The following is a 23,251-nucleotide window of genomic DNA, read 5'->3' on the forward strand; positions in this document are numbered from 1 at the left end:
CAGTGTACACCATATTTTCTTCATCCATCAGTTTACGAAATTTGGTTGCTCACTTTGGGGCTGTTTTGAATAATGCTGCTATGAGCATTTGTGTTCTCTTTAACTTTTTTCTTTGTAATTTATTCAGTTAGGAAATTGGCTTGTCTTTGTAGAGTTTCCAGAGTCTGGAATAAAAGCCGTCACAAAGGCAGTTACCCCCAGTCACTGGTGAATGCAAACTGGCATTTATAACTGGAGTGAGTGGCATTTTTCTGTTTGCCAAATGGCAGAGTTGTAGATGGGCCAATAGGTAAGCCCACCCAACCAAAGGTTCTTAACAGAGTAGAGCAGTGGGAGAGTTTTTTCAAATTTCTTCTTCCCTCTTGTGGCTAGTTAAAAAAGGAAGTTGGAGAAGAACTTTTCAGTAGGGATTTCAGTAGTCTCAGACTGTCTCCTCAAAAGCTTTCTAGGTGAAGGTAGTGTCTCCTGTTTATGATTTCCCCTTTGTAACAACAGCCTAGGCTGGGCTCTGCATAGTACTGTGAAAGCTTCCCTGATCACCTTCCAGCACCCTGTCCACTTGGCTCTGTTGCTGGCCTCTGAGGTGGCAAGCAGGTGGCAGACTGGCATGTGGGTGTTGGAGTGCCCGGGACCTGCAGGACAGTGCCAGCTGCTCCCACTGCTTGCCTCCAGGAGTGTGTGCAAGAGGGCCAGCAGCAGCAGTGAGTCCCATTGCAAGAACACAGCTTGCAGTTCTCTGGGAGAATGGAGAGGGGTGATCCGCGGCTGCTGGAGGAGGTCTTGGTGGTCTTCCCACCTCCCACACCCAGTGCCTGAGCTGAGTGGAGGGCAAGCCAGAAGAATCTGGATGTTGAAGAGACATGGAGGGGTGGCCAGTGTCAGGATGGCAGTCTGCTTAACTAGAGGAGGACATAGAGTGGGACGGGGAGGAGGGTATGGAGTTGTGGTTGAATGTGCAGCCAGAAACAGTGAACCATGGTGGAAGCATGTCAGGTGGACTGAAGTCTCAGCCACTCTGTTCACAGGCCAGATAGGCAGATAGATCCCTACAGAGGCAGACAGACACACAAACCTCTGGTAAGACAGGCTTCTAGATAAAATCCCAGGCAAAGACAGACTACATAGCAGGACAGCCAAACAAATGGACAGATTCTTAGACAGGTGGGAAGATGACCAGCCAGGCATCCAGAGAGACCTGTGTCCAGACACGACACCCCTCCCATCCTGCTTCCAGCCACCAAAAGACACAATCCCTCAAGAACAGATGAAGCACCACAACTGGACACAGAGACAGTCTGTGGAAAGACAGCCTACTACCCAGTCAGCTATCCAGCCAGACCTTCGGCTTGACAGACTTAACTCTGCCAGTAAGAAAGACCCGAGCCTGTCAGAAAGGTGCTTAGGATAGACAAATGTCCCCTAAACCAGGGGGACAGATAGACACCCCATCCTGTTGGACAAACACACCCCCAGCCTCTAGTGGAACAGAGATCCCCCAACTAGCCAGAACCCATTTGCTGCATTAGCTGCCCTGCCTCCCAGTCACCACCACAGATATGCAGGGCTCACTGAGCCTCAGTGTTGTCTCTGCGCTCCAGGTCGCCAGTCTCCAGTGACTACTGACAACCAATGACATTCACTGCTAGCAGGGTTCAGAAAGCCCTTTTGTGATCTGCAGTGGATATTCCCCCTTTACTCTGGTGTCCACTATCCCCAAATGATTGCTATTAGTGTCCATGATTACTCAGGGGTTCAAGCGTCTCTGTGACTCCTCCAGTGGACCTCCATATTTTCTCAAAGTTCAGTGATGCTTCTTTATCCCACCACCCTGAGTCCAACAACTGAGTCCTGAGACCATCCAAGAAATCTCAGTGATTACACTGACATTCACTATCGAGCCCTGGTTAGGGGTCCTCAGTGAACTTGCCTGACTGTTTTGACCCCTCAATTACTTAGTAAACACTCCAAGTCCCAATGGCTCCCTGGTTACTTTCAGTCTGTCACTGACCTCCCAGTAACTGCCACTGAGATCTACTGACAGTCTCTGTGAACATCCAAGGAACTCGCACTGGCCTGCAGTGAACTCACTGACAATGTCAATCCTCGGTGGTCACTACTGACCTCCTCTGAACTTTGAAAGATGACGGTGAGTTAACAGTGACTCGATCCCTCAATAAGTGAAACATCCCTACTGACCTGCTTTTTGCCTTCTCAGTCACTTAAACTGGGATTGGCAACCTATAGCCTGCAGCCCACCAAAGAAAAAAAACTGACACATAAAATTAAAATTTAAAGTCCACAAATAAAGTTTGGAATACAGCCATGCTCATCCCTTTACATATGGCCTATGGTTGCTTTCACCCTGCCTGTCTACGTTGAGTGGCTGGGACAAGAACCAGAGACCCGAGTCCTTTAAGAAACAGTTTGCCTGTTTGTGACAACATTCTGATAACTCCCTAATGAATTAGGTTCACACTCCTTACCTCCAAAGTGAAGGATGGGCTAGCCCATCTACACTGACCGGCCCTTGGCAGGGGCCCCTGGCTCCTCCCTACTCTCTCCAGCCTTCCTCTTGGTGGCCCTAGAGCAGCAGCTGTCCTCTGACCTTCTCCTCATTTTCTGAAGACGACAATATGAGAATGAAAAAAAAAAAAATCCTTAAAAGCCTTGAGAACATCTAGACCCCTGGAACCCACTCCCAAAACCTCAATTCTCAGTTTCCTGGGGAGTTTATACAGCTTGAGATTCTCAAATTAGGATGATCCTGGCTCCCTCAGCTCCTCCTGGCCCGACCCACCGAGAAAAAGAAGGAACCTCAAGAAATTTTGTCTTTCTCACAGCTCAGGTGCCCGGGTGTCATTTCCCCCCGCGGCAACCTCTCCTAACCTCCCTTGGACTCCGCCCGAGAGCAGAGCGGGGTAAGGTCTCCACACAGGGTTTCCCGGTCAGGAATTTCAGCTCTATCTAGGCAGCCGTCTTTACTCACAGCTGACACGCCACCCTGGTTGGGATCCGGACACAGCCCAGAAGACCGGGCCCTGGAAGCCGGGCGAGGGCGTGCAGCCATCCGCCATGCCAGGGCGTGGACCCCGGGCCCAAGCTAGAGGCTGTGTCCACAGGACCATAAGGACTCAGCCAGCCCGCGCGGAGACAAAAAAATTGAAGCGCCGGAGCAGTTTTCTAGCCCCAGGCGCAGCCAGGGGGACCTAGCGCCCTCAGTCCGGGAGCCTGTAGGCGGGGCTGGGGCGGGCTCTGAGTGTCATTGGCCGAGGGGCGCGCCCTGTCTGCCGCTGCGCACCCCCATTGGCCAGCGAGATCTGAGGTGGGGCCTCGGCTGCCTTCAGCGGAGTCTACCCCAGCTGAGAGCGCGGAGCGCCACAGGTGGACTGCACCTCACTCCTAGTCGGCGCAATGAGCCGCAGTTTGGATGCGGCGCGGAGCTTCTTGGAGCAGCTGGAGGCACTGGGCGGCAGGGATGGGGTGGTCTTCGCCGGCGAGTTCAGCGTGAGTGGGCGAGTGTGGACTGCCGAGCTCCTGCTCCTCGCCCTGGACAGTCCGGACCTCCGTCTGTTCTGTGCACCCTGCTGCACTTTGCTTCTCTCTCGGCGTCCAGGGTCGTCTTCTCACTTCGAGATCTCTCTGTTTTTCTCTCCCCAGCACCTCTCTGTCGCACTCTCTCTCTGCCTGTCTTCACCCTCTGCCTGCAGAGCCCCAGAGGGCGAAGTCCACTGCCGGCCCGGGCGGGGCCGCACACGCCCTCGGGTCCCTGAGCCCTAGCTGCGCTCCCTGTATCGTCGGGTTGCTGAGCGGAGAAGGCGGGCGCTTGCGCGATGCCCGGCCGCTCCAGGCGACCCGGTGGTCACTGTCCCTACTGTGGTCCTGGGGAGGAAGGGGCTGGGAAAAGAGGAACCAAGAGGCCCCGCTGCGGTGAGGATATGGTCGCCAGTTCTTACAGACGATGTGGCCTGAGGCACTTTATCCGGTCTCTCTGGCTTCTGTTTCTCCTAGGGTGAAATGTGACGAAACTGACCTGAGGATTAAAATAGCCAGTGTGGGTAAAGCGCGCTTAGCACATCGTGAGCGCTTACTTTATAGGTGCTTTTGTCACTAGTTATAAATAATCCTAAACTTTACAGTGGGGGTAGTGCAAGCCATATGTAAGGAGTGCTAATGCAGCAGCGTCGTAGGCATCGCACTGTACAAGTACTGAGATATTTTAAATATAATAGCATAGAAACGTGTTAGAATCATATATAGTGACATCTTAAATTTAGAAATGTCTGATAAATATATGTAAGTAATAAATGACTATATAATCATTAAGTACAATAGAAATAGAACAGATTTATGAAATAATTGTATTAATAAATATAAAATATATAGTGTATATGAAATATGGTCATAAACTATAATTTACACATTGATTTCATAGAACAGTAGAATAAACATAAATACTCAATTATAAAATGAGCAGTTATTCAAGTTTCTAAGAAACAATGTAATAGATAAAAGTATAAATCTGTTTATACAAATATAAAATATTTATATAAGAAATGTGTAATAAATGCAGAATATATAATTTATTCAATATGAAAATGTGCATAATAAATGTAAACATATAATTCCCAGGTAGTACATGACATCATGTCCATCCAGGTCTGGGTCCAGTCTGGGACAGTGAGCAGTGCTGAGGATCCCTATGCAGAAGCTGGGTAGTGAGCAGTGCCAGTTGCTGGAGGCCAGCCTCCTGCAATCTCCTGCACTCAAAGGGTCTTCCAAGGCCTCTCTGGGCGTTGGTTTCCTCATCTACATAGTAGAAATATCCATAGTGGTACCCACTGCAGAAATGTGTCCATGAAGACTTAAATGACCTACCTGATGGGTGTAAGAACACTTAGAATGGTGGCTTGCACTCATGGTGGCTTGGTAGGTGTTATTTATTATTGTCATGATTATGAATACCTGGTGATGATGGCAATTCTATTCACTGATCATAATAATCTAACAGTATTAAAGCACCTAATAGTACATTTAATTCATATACATTGTATATTATCCTCTTGTGTATCATGTTTGTTATATTAAGTACATAATATATTACAATTATTGTTCACGATAAGATGTACATACATACTGAGGGTGCGAGGACAGATGCTCAGAGGTCTGAGTTCAACACTCATTCACCCACTTCCTGGGTGGCACTTTCAGAAAGTCACTGACACATGTGGTACCTCAGCTTTCTTACCTGCACAATGGGGAGTCAATAATACCCACTTCGGTGGCACCTTGCAGAAAGTTCAATGCCCTTATACAGGGCTTAGCGTAGAGAGGGCACTCTGAATGGCTACTGTTATTGAATCAATATAATTAGTAGGCTTTACACTATCTGGACGCAACACTCACCTTTCATAGGCCACGTGCCGCATATCCCTGTGAGAGCCTTAGTGTCCCAGGCGTCTGATCTGGCTCCTCTCTTACTCTCTCTTCCCACACACCCCCCCCCCACCCCCCACCCCCCCCCCCCCCCCCCCCCCCCGGTCTTCTTGCGGTCCTCCCACCAGGACATCCGGGCCCGCTCAGCCGCCTGGAAGACGGAAAGTGTGTGCTCAACGGAGGCTGGCAGTCGCCCCGAGAACGTGAGGAAGAACCGTTACAAAGATGTGCTGCCTTGTAAGTCGGTGGTGGGGGTGGGGCCTCCTGAGGAGTCGGTGCCCCCACCCTGTGGGATCCAGGTGCTAGCCAGGGTCCCGTGTCCTACTGGGATCCCAGAACTCTCCCTCCCAGAGCCTTGCTGTGGCTGCATTTCTCCCCAGCATCACACCAGTGCACCTCGATGGGATCCCCCCAGGTGTGCCATCCCCTGCTGGCTTTCATCTGGGAGGCCATCAGGGCTGTCACCCACAAACTCTATGTTTCTCACTTCTCCTGCTGGCAGACGATCAGACACGAGTGATCCTTTCCCTGCTCCAGGAAGAGGGACATGGCGACTACATCAATGGCAACTTCATCAGGGTCAGGCTGGGAGTCATGAAAGGGGCAGAGGTGGTGGGGGTGATAGCAGAACCTTGATAGTGAACTTAGCCTTTACCAGGGTACAGACGGAAGCCAGGCCTACATCGCCACGCAAGGACCCCTGCCTCACACCTTGCTAGACTTCTGGCGCCTCATCTGGGAATTTGGGGTCAAGGTCAGCTTTGGGGTCAAGGTCAGGGGGAAGTGTGGGCAGGATTCTGGGTCCTCCCTTGGTGCTGATAACTGCACCCCCTAAACTGATTCTCCTCCCTTACCCCGATGTCTAGGTCATCTTGATGGCCTGTCAGGAGATGGAGAATGGACGGGTAGGTGTGCTCAGCCTCTCGAGTGCATGTCCTTATGCAGGAGACAGGAGAACTCTCACTAGCTCTCCCCTGATCCCATGACTCAAGGGACCAGTTCTTGGAGTGACCCCCACTGTAGCTCTGCCAAGCCCACTATTACTGGCTTTAATTTTTTTTATGATCTTTTTCCTTTTAATCGTGGGGCTCATCCTTCCAATGTTGGCAACCCTCTCCTACTGGTCTTCCTGCCCCATAGACCATAAGGCCCTATAACTGTGGCTTCCCCAGTACAACTCTGATGTCTTTCCCCATGTTTCTCCCACTTATTCACTATGCTCCAACCACTGGGGCCTTTGTTCTGCCTCAGGTCCTATGCTTTGTCTGTTCCCTCTGCCTGGGATATTTTCCCCCTTGGGCTGCTGCATCACCACCTTCAGGTCTTGGGTCAAACGCTCCTTCCTCAATGAGATCTTCCTGGACCTCACCCCACTTGAAACTCCCACTCTCCTTCCCTGGTCCTACTTTCATTTTTCTTCACAGTTCTTACCAACTTCTGAATGAAATATAAGATAATCTACAAATGCATTATGTATATTATTTATTCTGTCTCCCTGAGTAGAAGCAAAGTTCCAGGGGAGCAGGGATCTTTGTTTTTCCCATAAGCATAAATTAGTTACTCAGTAAATGTATATCAGCACTGAAGGCACATGGTTTCTACATCCTGGCCGGCTGGGATAGCTGGCTGATCATGGAGTCTAGGCAATCTGCAGTGATGTACATTTTTAATCCCTAATTTTGATAGTTGTGATATCTTCTCTCCTGGCTATTGGGTCTGGCTAGAATAAAGAATCAAACTTTTAACTGTTGTACTAAATCTGTCCTGCTGCCTGTTTTTGTAAATAAAAATGTATTAGAACATAGTCATGCTCTTTGGTTTACATAGTGTATACATGCCACAATTGTTAAGTTCAGTAGTTGCAAATTAAGTAGACTGTATGGCTCACAAAGTCTAAAAGATTTATTATCTGGCCATTTATAGAAAGTTAGCCAATCTCTGGGGTAGAGGATTATTAGTTTTATTTTTTCAAAGAAGATGCTTTGAATTTTATTCATTTTCTCTATTTTTAACTTTTTACTTCATTAATTTCTTTTATCTTTATCATTTCCTTTCTTCTGGTTTAGGTTTAACTTGCTTTTTTCTAGTTCTTTAAGCTTAGATAATAGATTTGTGATTTTTATCATGTGTAAGTAATGTCATTCATTTTTCTCCACACACTGCTCTAGCTACATTTCATAAACTACGTTGTCTTTTTTTTCCAGTTAATTCAACATGTGTTCTAGTTGCCCTTGTGATTTCTTCTTTGACATGGTATTTGACCATGGCTGTGCTTAATTTCCAAATATTGGGGACTTTTCTATATATCTTCCTGTTATTAAATTTCAGTTCCATTGTGGTCAAAGAACAATTTTATATTATTCCAGATGTGTTGAAACTTGTTTTGTGGCCATGAATACGATTTATCTTGGTAAATGTTTTATGTGCACTTGAAAAGACTGTGTATTCTGCTTGGTTGAGTATTCTATAAATATCAGGTCAAATTGATTGTGTCTTTTTGAAAGATACTTTAATCTTTTATATCTTTATTGTATCTTATATATCTTTACTGATTTATTTTCTCTAAATGTTCTGTCAGTTCCCAACAGGGGTGTTGAAACCTTCAACTGTTTTATAACTGTCCATTAGTACAAGCTTGTCAATAGTATTACTCAGATTGTATTATTCGTATTTTTTTGTCTCACTTCAGTACAGTCACTCAGTCGTGTCTGACTCTTTGTGACCCCATGAACTACAGCACTCCCTGTCCCTGCCAGGACTCCCTGTCCATCACCAACTCCGGGAGTTTACCCAAACTCATGTCCATTGAGTCGGTGATGCCATCTAACCATCTCATCCTCTGTCGTCCCCTTCTCCTCCTACCTTCAATCTTTCCCAACATCAGGGTCTTTTCTAATGAGTCAGCTCTTCGCATCAGGTGGCCAAAATATTGGAGTTTCAGCTTCAACATCAGTCCTTCCAATGGACATTCAGGACTGATTTCCTTTAGGATGGACTGGTTGGATCTTCTTGCAGTCCAAGGGACTCTTAAGAGTCTTCTCCAACACCACAGTTCAAAAGCATCAATTCTTCGGGGCTCAGCTTTCCTTATAGTCCAACTCTCACATCCATACATGAGTACTGGAAAAACCATAGCCTTGACTAGACAGACCTTTGTTGACAAAGTAATGTCTCTGCTTTTTAATATGCTGTCTAGGTTGGTCAAAACTTTCCTTCCAAGGAGTAAGTGTCTTTTAATTTCATGGCTACAATCACCATCTGCAGTGATTTTGGAGCCCCCCAAAATAAAGTCAGCACTGTTTCCACTGTTTTTCCCCATCTATTTGCCATGAAGTGATGGGACCAGATGCCATGATCTTCATTTTCTGAATGTTGAGCTTTAAGCCAACTTTTCCACTCTCCTCTTTCACTTTCATCAAGAGGCTCTTTAGTTCTTCTTCACTTTCTGCCATAAGAGTGGTGTCATCTGCATATCTGAGGTTATTGATATTTCTCCTGGCAATCTTGATTCCAGCTTGTGCTTCTTCCAGCCCAGCGTTTCTCATGATGTACTCTGCATATAAGTTAAATAAGCAGGGTGACAATCTACAGCCTTGATGTACTCCTCTTCCTATTTGGAACCAGTCTGTTGTTCCATGTCCAGTTCTAACTGTTGCTCCCTGACCTGCATACAGATTTCTCAAGAGGCAGGTCAGGTAGTCTGGTATTCCCATCTCTTTCAGAATTTTCACAGTTTATTGTGGAACACAGTCAAAGACTTGGCATAGTCAATAAAGCAGAAATAGATGTTTTTTTGTCTACTTGTCCCATTATTTGCTGAAAGAGGAGTGTTGAGATTTCTAACTGTAATTTTTCATTTATCTATTTTTTCTTTCAGTTCTGTCAGTTTTGGCTTAAGTTACTTTAAAACTATAATTGAGTGCTTATACAGTCAGGATTGTGTCTCCTGATGAATCAAGCCTGTTTTCAATATGTAATGTCTCTTTTATGACCCTTTCTCTGAAGTGTACTTTGGTATTAATATAGCCATTTAAACTTCCTTAGATTAGAGTGTGCATGATTATCTTTCTTATTCTTTTACTTTTTAAAATCTGTGTTCAATTTCATTTTATTTCTTGTCCATACCGCGAGGCTTGAGGGATCTTAGTTCTCTAACCAGGGATTGAACCTCTGCCCCCTGCAATGGAAGCATGGAGTCCTAACCCTTGGACCATCAGGGAATTCCTCATTTTTATTTTTAAATTGTTTCTTATAGAGGTCATATTGTGGATACTTACTTTTTAAATCCAATCTGACAATCTCTGCCTTTAATTGGCGTAGTATTTAATGTGTTGGGCTTCCCTGGTGGCTCAGACGGTTAAGAATCTGTCTGTAATGCAGGAGACCTGGGTTTGATCCCTGGATGGGGAAGATTCCCTGGAAAAAGGGAATGGCTACCCACTCTAGTATTCTTGCCTGGAGAATTCCATGGACAGAGGAGCCTGGCGGGCTTCAGTCCATGGGGTTGCAAAGAGTCGGACATGACTGAGCGGCTAACAATGTGTTGGGGGATTCCCTGGTGGCTCAGCAGTAAAGAATACACCTGCAATGCAGGAGTTTGATCCCTGGGTTGGGTAGATCCCTGGAGAAGGAAATGGTAACCCTCTCCAGTATTCTTGCCTGGAAAATCTCATGGACAGAGGAGCCTGACAGGTTACAGTCTATGGGGCCTCAAGAGTCGGACAAGACTTAGTGACTAAACCACCACCACCTTTAATGTGTCAGTGATGAGTATAAATCTATGATTTTGCTATTTGTTTTCTATTTGTTCCATCTGTTCTTGTTCCTTTTTTCTTTTCTGTCTTTTTTACTGAGAATTTTTATGACTCCATTTCATAGTCATTATTACCTTATTAGTTTTACCTCTGTATTATGTGCTTGTGTGTTTAGTGAAATATGTACTTATCACAGTCTGTGTTCAAATATTATTATTATTACATTTCAGGTAAAATTTGAGAACTTTACAACAGCATATTTCAATTTTCTCTTTCTATGCTTCAGCCTATTGTTGCCACAGGTTTAGTTCTAAATTTAAAATATACTACAAAACATACTGCTATTATTTTCATATGGATCAAAAAAAACTTTATTGAGATATAATTCATCCATCTAAAGTGTGCAATTCAGTTGTTTTTAGTATATTCCTGAGTTATACAACCATCACCACAATAAATTTTAGAATATTTTCATCACCCCATAAAGAAACCCTATATCCATTAGCAGTCATACTCCATTTCCTACCAAACTCCATCCTAAGCAACTACTAATCTATCTACTCTATTAGATTTGCTGATTCTGGACTTTTCATATAACTGCAATCATATGACACGTTGTCTTTGGTGAGTGGCTTCAAACACTAGGTAGTGTTTTTAAGATTCATGCATAGTGTAACATGTGTTGACTGAGCCACCAGGGAAGCCCATGTCAATACTTCAGTCCTTCTTGTTGCTGGATAACATTCTGTTTTATATTTGCATGACTCAGTCGGTAAAGGATCCACCTGCAAAGTGGGAGACCTGACTTTGATCTCTGGGTTGGGAAGATCCCCTAGAGGAGGGCATGGCAACCCACTCCAGTATTCTTGCCTGGAGAATCTGCATGGACAGAAGAGTCTGCCAGGCTGCAGTCCATAGGGCTGCAAAGAGCTGGACATGACTGAGTGACTAAGTACACACAGCACAATCGCTTTATAAAATTTGAGCTATTTCCACTTTTTGGTGATTATGAATATTGCTGCTATAAACATTCCTGTGCAAGTTTCTGTGTTTGTTTGTGTATGTTTTCATTTCTCTTCAGTATATACCTAGAAGTGGAATTGTTGGATCATACGGTAAGCTTTGTTTTTTAACATTTTGAGGACCTGCCAAACTGTTTTCCAGTTTACATTTCAACGAGCAATGTATGAGTCTTCCAATTTCTCTACCTTCTTACCATAATTTGTTATTTTTGTCTTTTTTATTATAGCCATCCTGTTGGATATGAAGTGGTATTCATTGTGTCTTTTTTCGGTTGTGGTAAAATATACATAACATAAAATTTGCCATTTTAATGATTTCAAATGTACAATTTAGAAACATTAAGTACATTCACAATGTTTCAAACCATTATCAATATCCAATTCCAGAACTTGTTCATCATCTAAAACAGAAACTCTATCCATTTAATAACTACTTCCCCTTTACTCTTCCTGTAGCTCTTGGTAGCCTTTATTTTACTTTCTGGCTTTATTAATTTGCTTATTCTAGGTACCTCATATCAGTGGAATCATATAATACCTGTCCTTTTGTGTCTGACTTATTTCATTTATCATGTTTTCAAGGTTCATCCATGTTGCAGAGCGTATCAAAATTTCATTCTCTTTAAGGCTGAATAACATTCTGTTTTATATTTATATCACATTTTGTTTATCCATTCATTTGTTGATGGACATTTGGGATGTTTCTACCTTTTGGTTATTGTGATAATGCTGCTATAAATATTAATATATAAGTATCTGTTTTGAGTCCTTGTTTTCCATTTTTTGGGGTAGTAGAATTAATTACTGGATCATGTGGCAATGCTGTGTTTAATGTTTTTGTTTTGTTTTCCACAGTGGCTGCACCACTTTATATTCTCACCAACAATGCACAGGGTTTCATTAACACTCACAAAGATATATGTTACTTTTTGTTTTTGTTTTTAGCCATCCTAATGGGTGGGAAGTGGTGTCTCATGGTTGTGGTTTGCATTTGCCTAATGATGTGGATTTACCAAATATCTTTTCATGTGCTTATTTTTCCATTTGTATGTCTTCTTTGGACAAGTATTTGTTTAGGTTCTTTACCATTTTTTAATTGGATTATTTGTCTTTTTATTATTGGAGAATTCTTCTGAATACAAGTCCCTTATCAGTATATGATTTACAAATATTTGTCTCATTGTGTGGGTGTCTTTTCATTTTCTTTACAGTGTCCTTTGAAGCACAAACCTTTGATAAGTTTGAAGACTTCCAATCTATTGTTTTGATGTACTTTTGGTGCTGTTTCTAACAAGTCATTGTCTAACCAGAGGTCAAAAAGATTTACTCCTATGTTTTCTTCTAAGTGTTTTATGCTTAGGTCTCTGATTCATTTTCAGTTATTTTTTGTATATGGTGTAAGATAGGGGATCCAAATTCATTGTTTATAGATATCCAGTTGTTCCAGTACTACTTGTTAAAAAGACTGCTCTTGCCACTGGATTGTCTTGGTCCTTTGTTGAAAATCAGTTGACCAACCGTACATGTAAAGGTTTATTTCTGGACTGTCAATTCTATCCCATTGATTGTAGTACTATGCCAGTACTACAACATATTGTAGATCTGTAGTTAAGTGTTGAAATCAAGAAGTGTGAGTCTTCCAAATTTGTTTTATTTTCAAGATTGTTTTGTCTATTCTTGGTCACTTGCTGTGCAGAAAAGAGTTAACATAGCAAGCCTAAGTGCTTTTGCTTAGAAAGGCCTTCCTGCAAGGTTGGCTCTTAACTGGAAATCCGATTTCCAATAAGAGTGGCCCACTTTGCCTAAAGTATTTATATAAGCCATGTGTCTAAGTGACAGTAGGTTTATGTGACACCTGCTTTCCTTCTGGAGTCTGAAGTTTTGGCCCACGCTAGTCAGAGGTGCCTACATACCACAGAGTCCCCCAGTAAAAACCCTGGGCACTGAATTCCTAAGGAGCTTCCCTGTGGACATTTCACACGTGTGGCCACAACTCACAGCTGGAGGAGTTAAGCACATCCTAAGTGACTCTACTGGGTGAAGACCCTTGGAAGCTGGCACCTTGTTTTCTGCAGACTTCACCCTGTGCGCCTTTTCCCTTTGCCAATTTATTCTGTATCCTTTCATTGTGATAAATTGTAGCCGTGAATACAACTCTGTACAGAGTCCTGTGAGTCCTCCTATTGAATCATCAAACCTGAGGGCAGCCTTGGGTATCCACAACACATTTATTAATGTTAACATATTAATTTTAAGATCAGCTTGCCAATATCGTCAAAAAGCCTAGAATTTTGATAAGGATTGCACTGAATCTATCAATTCAGGGTAGATATTGCAAACAACAGTTTTCTTTACATGAAAATACAATTGATTTTTCTGTATTGATTTTGTATTCTGAACCTTGCTGAATTCACTTTTGAGCTCTAATATAGTGTGTGTGTGTGTATTCTTCAGGTTTTTTTTTTATATATGATTTCTATAGAGCTTTCCCTAGAATCTGCCTGCAATGTAGGAGACCCAGGTTCGATTCCTGGGTCAGAAAGATCCCCTGGAGAAGGGAATGGCTATCTGCTCCAGTATTCTTGTCTGGAAAAATCTGTGGACAGAGGAGTCTGGCAGGCTACGTTCGATGGGGTCACAAAGAGTCGGACATGGCTGAGCGATTAACACTTTATCTAATATCACTGTTATATATAATATCATGCTGTCTGCAATTTGAGATAGTTTTGTCTCTTCCAATCTGGGTAACTTCCCTTTCTTTCTTCTACCTTCCCATTTTTTTTCTTTCCTGTCCTTTTCTTTCTTCCTCCCTCCCACCTCCTCTCCTTTCTTTGCTTCATTTCTTTTTTCCTAACTGCACTGGTTACAACTTCCAATACAAAATTGTTCAGAAGTAAAAAAAAAATCAATCAATCAAATTTCAGCAAAAAAAAAAAAAAAAGCAGAAAGTGCAAACATCTTTGTCTTGTTCTTGATCTTAAGCACAAACTATTCAGTCTTTCAACATTAAGTGTTAAGTTACCTGTAGGGTTTTTTTAGATACTTATTGTAGGTTTTGCTTTTTAATTTTAAATGAGGAATTTCTTTTCTATGTCTAGTGCCTTTCATGTTTTTATTATATATGAAAAGGTACTGGATTTTGTTCATTTTTCTGCATCTATTGAGATGATCATGTGTTTCTGTTTTACTTTCTGTTATTATGGTATATGACATTGATTGACTTTCATATCTTGAACCAATCTTGTATGCTGTGTATAATCTTTTGTTAACGATTCTTCTGTCTTTATTCTTGAGATGTTGAATAGTTTTCTTGTGATATCTGTCTGGTTTTGATACCAGAGTAATACTGATCTCATAAAACATTCCTTCTTCACATTTTTGGAAAAATTTGTGAAGGATTGCTATTCCTTCTTTTTGGGTACAATTCACTAGATTATCTTTTAAAGATGTTAAAAATGAGAATACATATTTACCTTTTTCTTTATTCTTCATCCCTTTGTGTAGGTCATTATCCCACCTGATATCATGTTTCTTTTGTATAGAAAGCTTACTTTTTTTTTTGTTAAAGAAGAAATCAGAATTTTATTTATTTTGGCCTCACCATGCAGCATGTGGGATATTAGTTCCCAACCAGGGATCAAACCCATACTCCCTTCAGTGGAAGTGCAGAGTCTTAACCACTGGACCACTAGGGAAGTTCCTGAAAAGGTTACTTTAATATTTCTCATAGTGCAGTTTTGCTTATGATAAAGTCTTTCAGCTTTTGTCTGAATTTTTAATTTTAGCATTTTTAGGGCATAACACCATTGACCTCTGGCTTGCAAGCTTCTGACAAAATTCTGCTGTCATTCTTATTTCTCAAATTTAATGTCTTTTTGTGTATGATGGTTTTAAGATTTTTTTATTATGATTTTTTAGCAATTTGATCATGATTAACTTGGTGTTAATAATCCTTGGATTATTCTCTTTATGGTTCATTGACCTTTCTGGGCTTGTGGGTTCACAGTTTCATGAAATTTGGAAAAATTTCCAGCTATTATTTCTTCAAAAATAGTTTCCATTTTTCCCTCTCCTCTCCTTCTGAACTCCAGGTACACATACATTAGGCCACTTGATATATTTCCACAGATATCTGATTCTGTTAGTTTTTTTCCTCCACTTTTTCTCTCCTTTTTCACTTTTAATAGTTTCTATTGCTATGCCTTTGTGTTCACTGATCTTCTGGTATCTAATCTGCTATTTAAAAAAAATTGTTTATTTGGCTATGCCAGATCTTACCTGGGGTACTCAGGATCTTCAGGTGGGTCTAGTTCCCTGATCCAGGCCCCCTGTGTTGGGAGATAGAGTTTTAGTCACTGGACCACCAGGGAAGCCCCTAATCTGTGATTAGACAGTGAGTTTTTTTTCATATTCTTTTCCATTATGGTTTATCACAGGATACTGAATATAGTTCCCTGTGCTATATAATAGGACCTTGTTTATCCAGTCTATATATAATAGTTTACATGTGCTAATCCCACACTCCCAATGGTTCCCTCCACACCCTTTTCCCCCAGTAACTACAAGTCTGTTATCTGTGTTCGTGAGTCTGTTTCTCTTTTCTAGATAAGTTCATTTGTGTCAGATTTTAGATTTCACATATAAGTGATATCATATGGTATTTGTCTTTTCTTTCTGATTTACTTACTATGATAATCTCTATCATACTGAAAATGGCATTATTTCATTCTTTTCTTATGGATGAATATATTGCGTGTGTGTGTATATATACATACATCTCCTTTACCCATTCATCTGTCAATTGACATTTAGGTTGTTTCCATGTCTCGGCTATTGTGAGTACTACTGCTATGAACACAGTGTGCATGTATCTTTTCAGATAATAGTTTAGTCCAAATATATGCCCGGGAGTAGGATTTCTGGATCATACAGCAACTCTTTTTAGTTTTTAAAGAACCTCCATACTGTTTTCCATAGTGGCTGCACCAATTTACATTCCCACCAGCAATGTATGGGGGTTCTCTTTTCTCCACACCCTCATCAGCATTTGTTATTTGTAGACTTTTTACTGATGGCCGTTCTGACTAGTGTGAGGTGGTACCTCATTGTAATTTTAATTTGCATTTCTCTAATAATTACCAATGTTGAACATCATTTCATGTACCTTAGATAGTGAATTTTTTATTTCATATATTTTATTTTTCCTTTCTAGAAGTTCCATTTAGGTCTTTTTTTATCTTTTTTTCCCATCACATTCATGTTTTTCCTTTTCATCTTTGAACATATTTATAAAATCTATCTTAAAGTCTTTGACTGCTTTTTTCCTCATCTGTATTGGGTCTTTTTCTATTGACTGACTTATCTCCTGGGTGTAGGTCATATTTTTTGCTTCTTCATATGTCTAGTAAATTTTTATTGGATGCTTAATATTTTAAACTTTACACTTGCTAAGTTGCTTGGGTCATGTCTGACTCTTTATGACCCTATGGACTGTAGCCTGCCAGGTTCCTCTGTCCATGGGGATTCTCCAGGCAATACTGGAGTGGGTTGCCATTTCGTCCTCCAGGGGATCTTCCCAGGGATCAAACCCGCATCGCTTATGTATCCTGCATTGCCAGGTGGGTTATTTACCATTAGTGCCACATGGGAAGCCCAAATTTTACACAAGTATTGATAAATTTTAGATCTTGTTATTTTCCTTTAAAAAGGAACTTTTTAAAAGAAGTGTTGGAACTTTTTTTGGAAGGCAGTTATTTTTGGATATTTGATCATATTAAGGTTTATTTTTAAGCTTTTTAAGGGTACATCTAAAGAAGCCTTTATTCTAGAACTAAGTTCATTCTACTTACTTATGTGTGGTGTCTTGTTCCTTACTGAATGCCCTTTTTAATCAATCAGGTCTCCACTCTGGCTGGAGGAAATGTAAATTATTTCTGTTCCATTGTGAGCTCCAGGAAATGTTCATCTTATAGTTCTGTAGCTATTACGCTTTCATGGGAAGTTATTCTTTCCTAGCTTCATGGGGTTTCATATCATATGTGCCCAGATAATTATCAGCTAAAGACTCAAGGGGACCCCATGCAGACTTCTGGTGTTCTTTGCTTTTGTTTGCATAGTTCTGTTCTTTCAAGAACTCTGTCTTGGCCTCCCTGAGCCAAGATTTCTGGTTTCTCAACCAGTGGGATCATCAGACCCTTCATGGTCTGCAGCCTGGCTACTGCCTCTAGGCAGTAACCTCGGGAACTCATAGGGTTTCACTCATGTGTTTCCCTTTGTTCAGTGATCACAGTCTTGCAAATGCATGTGGACCAGTGTCTGAAAATAGTGGCTCATACATTTTTTTTCCAGGTTTTTAGTTGCTTACAGTAAGAGAATATTCTGGACTGTCTTCCTCCTGCACAGTCAGAAGCTCACATTTCCACTGAGTCTGTGTTTAATCTGATGAGATGCTGCTGTTCTCTGTGCTTCCACCAGCAAGCTGGGCTGTTCCAAGGGGTGGTACACATGTTAATATGAACTCTGAGGCAGACTCCCCCTCTTCAGTCCCTGCCTGTTTGCCCTTGTCTTTTGCAGAAAAAGTGTGAGCGTTATTGGGCCCTACAACAGGAACCACTGCAGGTTGGGCCTTTCTGCATCACGCTGGTGAGTTGGGGCAGAGGTGGGAACAGCACTTTATGAAGTCTTGGATTTTGTCTTTCACAGAAGATTCTGAGTGGAAAGCTTTTGGGCTGGGCTTGAAAGAATGAACAATTTCCCCACAGTCCCCCTCACACTGCAGGGAGCTCTCTGGTATTAGCATGCAAATAGTCAGAACTCATTATACACTGATTTTGCATTTTAACTACTATCATGGTTATCTCTGTAAACATATATGTACCTGGTTAGGTTCTTAAAATTCTTATTTCCCTTACCATTTCAAAAGAACTCAGAAAAATCTCTCATAGGTTATAAAAATAATTGGTACTGATAAATACAAGCAAACTAACAAAATACATTTCTTTCTTTCACTGTAAATGAGCTTGTTGGAACTAGCTCATAGTTTCTCTTTCTCCCTTATGTAAAATGTTTCCTTCACAGAAGTCATGGGGGATATTTGGACTAAATGAATTTTTAGAAATAGGTGGTTTTTTTTTGGTGGGGGGAGGACTGTGTTGCATGACTTGCAGGATCTCAGTTCCCTGACCAGGCACTGAATCAGGCCATGGCAGTAAAAGCCCAGAATCCTAACCAGGGAACTACTTTTTAAAAATTTTTAATCAGAAATGCTGTTTCCTGAAAATGTGTCTTTTGGCACCTGTGATCTTTTTTCTCTGCCCTCTTCCCACATGCCCCATATCCACAGACAAGGGAGATGTGGCTGAATCCAGACATCAAACTCAGGATCCTGCAGGTCACCTTCCAGAAGGTACTGAAAGGGGAGGAGGAGACTTCCACATGGTGAGAGCTTCCTGTCTCTGCTTTCTTATCTGTAAAATGGGCATTAACAATAGTACCCTTCTGTTTAGTTATTATCTATTTCATTTAAATGGAAGATGTGGAGAATAGGGCTGACATGAAATATTGCTCAATATATGGTGTTCTTTCTTTTTTTATTCTTTGCCTCTCATTTTCCATGTTTCAGAAATCTCGGTCAGTGTCCCATCTGCAGTATATGTCCTGGCCAGACAGAGGGGTCCCCAGGAATCCTGACAATGTGCTCACCATGGTTGAGGAAGCTCGGCACCTCCAGGGATCTGGTCCCAACCCCCTCTGTGTCCACTGCAGGTTTAATAAATGGGCTTTATGGGGATCTGGTGAGACAGAGGGGATGGTAGTTGGGGAGGGAGGCAGGGAAGAATAGTGCAGGACTTGGAGCCAGTCTTGCAGTTTCTCGAATGCCTACTTTAAGAAACCTGAGGCCACACTCGCTAAAGTTGCAACTGAAATTGTCAGTATTTATTGAGCACAGACTGTCTGCTGGGGAATAAGTACACAGCTGATGCTAAACAAATATCAGCAGTTAAAAAGTTTTTCCTTTCAAATTATAACCTGGGATACTGGGAACCAAAAAGTGCTGCAGGGGCCCCTCCATTAATTAAGCCCTTCACCCCCCCCACCCCAAATGTCCCCTTTAAAACGGGTTGCAGGAAGGCCCTGGTTGAGCTCATTCTGATTCTTACTTGTCAGTGCTGGCTGCGGGCGAACAGGTGTCCTGTGCACTGTGGATTATGTGAGACAGTTGCTTCTGACCCAGGTATGAAGAGGGCATGCGTGTGAAGTGTGCTTCCTGTGCCCACGAGGTCTTTCTCATGTGCCCGTCTCTCTGCCCTAGATGATCCCACCTAACTTCAGCCTCTTCAGTGTGGTCCTTGAGATTCGGAAGCAGCGGCCTCTGGCCATACAGACAGAGGTGTGAGCAGGGTCTCCCCATTCCAAGGACACATCCCTTCTGCTCTTGTCTTCCCTTCTCAATGACCTGTCTTCCCCCCTATCCACTACCCCAGGAGCAGTACAGGTTCCTGTACCACACAGTGGCTCAGATGTTTCTCTCAGCGATACAGAATGCCAGCCCTCGTTACCAGAACCTCAAGGAGGTACCAAGGCCCCCTTCCAACCCTCAGAGACCAGGACCCAGAGCAGAGGTCTGTGGCCACCACTATGGCAGCATCTAGCCCTTGGACTCCTTCCAGTAGCACGGACTGACTCTGATATCTACCTTTGTCATCCTCCTTGCTTCCTTATCAGAGTGTCTCCTCTGAAGCTGCCCCCACAGAGACCACAGTGATCTCCACTAGGAGTCTGGACAGTGTCCTCTGAAGCCTCATGCTCTTCCCCTCCTGTCTTTCCCCCAGAATTGTGTCCCACTCTACGATGACGCCCTCTCCCTCTGGACTTCCCAGAACCCGAATGCCATCGCCCGCCCATCCAGCGGAGTCCTTAGGTACCTAGCCCCACCCCCTGAGTCTTCCCGTCCCAGTTTCAGCTTCTTGGAGGCTAGCCCTTTCCTCACCTTTGAAACTGGTGCCATCCTTGTCGTTCAGTTCACCAAATATCCACCAGCCCTTTTGTTGAACTGAGCTCTGGGAACCTTTCCGAAGATGATTCTTTAATACCAGAGGTGACACTGCCTCTGCCCCTACCCCTACATTCTGGTGTCAGTACTTTCCTCATTCCCCCCAAGTCATTAATTCAGCAGATATTTCTTGATGCTGCCCAACTGTCAGGCCCCATATCTGGTGCGGCAACTTCAGCCCTTGGTCTGAGACCAGCTCTCCCATTTTGAGACCTTCCCTTCCTTCCCTTTAGATGTCACTTCCTCATTCATTTATTCAATAAACAACTACACAGAAAAGACCACTCCTCTATAACACCTCCCCCCATTCACCTGCCAGCTGGGCCCTTCCTTCCTTCATCCACCGAACCTGCTGGGCCCTAGGGACACAGAAACGAGACCCCCTTCTCCGGAGACCAACCGCCTCCATCTCAGTGCTCTTTCACTGCAAGCCGCCTCGGGCGGGAAGGAAGCCCGTGGTTTGCTCGCCCAGCGAGCTGCTCCCTCCTTCCCCCGCCTAGGCGCTGCAGTTTCACTTCCTCCCCGCCCTCCCCACCCGCAGAAGCATCTCGGTGCCCGGGCCTCCGGCCCTCTCCATGGCCGACACTTACGCGGTTGTACAGAAGCGTGCGGCCCCCGCGGGCACCGGGGCAGGCGCGGGCGCGCGGGCACGCGGCACGGAGGACAAGCCACTCTACAGCCAGGTGACGCCGCGCGCCTGGCGGCACCAGGCACAATCAGAGGACGCGCGCGGCGCGCAGCCGGGCCGCGGTAAGTCTAGGAGGCCGGAGGGCGGGGCTGGGTTGGATCGTCCCCCACCTGTTCCTCCAGATCCTCCCTGGCTAGCTTCTGGAGAGCCTGGAGGCCGCGATGACCTCCCCTCCCCCCAGCTCGAGTCTGGCCGGGGCACGCCCTGGTGGGCTGAGGTTCGGGCTTCCCGGCCATGCCTCTAGGACTGTTGCCTGTCCTCAGGTCACGCCCGGAAGCGTCTCGGGCCACGCAGTGGTCTCTGGCCCCGCCGCAGTCTCTGACCCCGTCACCTGGTCTGGGCAGAGGGCTCCGTCTTGGTTACGCCCCTGGCCGCTGGGCCCGGACCCGCAGCCCCCAGCCCGCCGTCTTGGGCAGGGAGGACGCCGGAATTTGAAGGGCCGTCTGAGTTGACCTGTTTGGGGTGGTTTTCTGCCCGCAGTTCCTGTTGACGAAAGCCTGGCTGGGCCTGGCGCCTATGAGGACGTGGCGGATGGAGCTCAGACTGGGGGGCTAGGTAAGTCAGATAACCTCGGTTGCTGGGGCCGTTTGCAATTGCGACGGGGGTGAGGCGAGGATGGTGGCAGGGGACTCACATCCTCAGAGCCCTGTGGACGTGGCTGCAGCAAACCAGGAGGGCCTGGAGGCCTGATTTTCCACCTGTTGCCTTCCTATCCACACCTCAGCTTCTCTTATGAGCCTTATGGTGCCCTTCCTCTTCCAGGCTTTAACCTGCGCATTGGGAGGCCTAAAGGACCCCGAGATCCGCCTGCTGAATGGACCCGGGTGTGAGCGCTGCGCCCCTGCCTGTCTGTTGCTCCACATGGGTGCCTGGACTGCTGAGGGTCATGCTCTGCTTTATGAAGTGTTGGGACTGGGGGTGCTGGGCTGAATAAAAATAAACGTTTCTTAGCGTGGAAGATGTGGGGCTGTGCCTTAGTGATTATAGCATTCAAGGCACTGAAACCATGTCCAAGTCCCTGTGTCCTTATCTTTTGAAGTAAAATGCTGACTCAAGAGTTAATGATTTGGAAATGTGAAGATGTAGAAACAAAGAATAGTTGTTGAGCTAGGGAACTGGGACTGTAATTCTACCACATAGTAGAATCACTGAACTCCCAGTTTCCTGAAAGGGATAGATTAAAGACCTGACACACACTCTTAAGTTGTTTTTACAGGAAGCAGACCCCCACAAGATAAAAACTGCTGACAACAAGAACATAGACCCTATACTGGTTAAAAGCAGAAGCTGAAGATGCTGAAACTTCACCTTGATGCCAACCAATCCAAGGACTGTCCATAAGCTTGGTCCATGATCATCCCCTGCTCCTTGAACACTATAAAACTCCTCACTACCCCCTCTAGGGTGGGTCACACGGTATTCATGGCATTAGCCCACTGTGGCCCCCTTTGCCTGGCAAAACAATAAAAGCTGCTCTTTTCTACTTCACCCAAAACTGTCTCTGCATTTCTGTTTGGCACCAGTAAACAAAGGCCGAGTTTCAGCAACACCATGAGACTTGGGGAGGTAGTTGGGTGATGATGGCTGGTGAGGTTACACTGAGCATACTCAAAAATAAACTCAACCCTAAGGGTCTGGTAGGGCCCCCCCGTTGTGAAGGGGATGATGGATAGATAGACTTCTGGAGACCACCTGAAAGATTGGTTCATTTCAGTATCTGAGACTCCCTCACTCAGACATTCAGCTTACAACACAAAGCGATGGATGGACCCTCACCCCTCACTACCATTCAGACAAATGGAAGGCAGGCGTAACAACAGCCAAGCAGACTGATTTCAGACAGACAGGTAAGGAGATCCCCAGATGGGTAAGCAGACAGAATTCCAACCTGGACAGGCAGATAGCCATTCCCCTTGACAGCCAGAGTTCAGAGGAACAGTCCATTCCCTGGGTAGACCTCCAGTCAGGAAGAGTGACACACCAACAGCCTAACAGACCACCCCATGCAAAAGACATCACCAGACAGACAGACCCTCTCCTCCAGCTAGGTTGCTAGACAGACACCAGACAGACAGACCCTTGGCTGGACAGACTCCCAGACAGCCATAAACAGATCCCCAGCTGAATAGACACAGATGCCCTCTGAGTTAGACAGACCTTCAGCTACACAGAGCTACCTGTCAGACAGACTGACAGGCCTAATCACACAGACTCCCAGGTAGCCAAATGTACTCCAGTCAGGCAGAGAACAGCCACATAGACCTTTGACTGCACAGACACTTCACCTAGCCAGGTAGACTTC

General features: G+C 44.4%; 2 protein-coding genes across 7 annotated transcripts in view; one reads left to right on the forward strand and one right to left on the reverse strand.

Annotated features, from left to right (window-relative positions):
• TUBGCP5 (tubulin gamma complex component 5) overlaps positions 1-23,251 on the reverse strand; it is a 294,174-nt gene that overhangs the window by 83,420 nt on the left and 187,503 nt on the right. The window lies entirely within an intron of this gene.
• PTPN18 (protein tyrosine phosphatase non-receptor type 18) lies at positions 3,368-22,444 on the forward strand. Of its 6 annotated transcripts, none has more exons than XM_055571845.1 (16): positions 3,368-3,504; positions 5,562-5,670; positions 5,936-6,012; positions 6,092-6,187; positions 6,300-6,338; positions 17,783-17,851; positions 18,552-18,614; positions 18,831-18,973; positions 19,376-19,442; positions 19,521-19,598; positions 19,693-19,830; positions 20,041-20,129; positions 20,803-21,011; positions 21,430-21,504; positions 21,712-21,775; positions 22,166-22,444. In XM_055571845.1, the coding sequence occupies exons 1-16, from the start codon at positions 3,412-3,414 to the stop codon at positions 22,185-22,187; spliced, it is 1,431 nt and encodes a 476-aa protein (XP_055427820.1). In that variant the 5' UTR covers positions 3,368-3,411; the 3' UTR covers positions 22,188-22,444. The 6 variants fall into 6 exon arrangements, 4 of the variants coding, with proteins under 4 accessions (XP_055427820.1, XP_055427821.1, XP_055427822.1 ...); XM_055571846.1 differs by having other exon boundaries at positions 19,693-19,782; XM_055571847.1 differs by having other exon boundaries at positions 19,693-19,782; positions 21,712-22,444.

The sequence above is a fragment of the Bubalus kerabau genome, chromosome 3 (assembly GCF_029407905.1).
Source record: "Bubalus kerabau isolate K-KA32 ecotype Philippines breed swamp buffalo chromosome 3, PCC_UOA_SB_1v2, whole genome shotgun sequence".
Taxonomy (NCBI): Eukaryota; Metazoa; Chordata; class Mammalia; order Artiodactyla; family Bovidae; genus Bubalus; species Bubalus kerabau.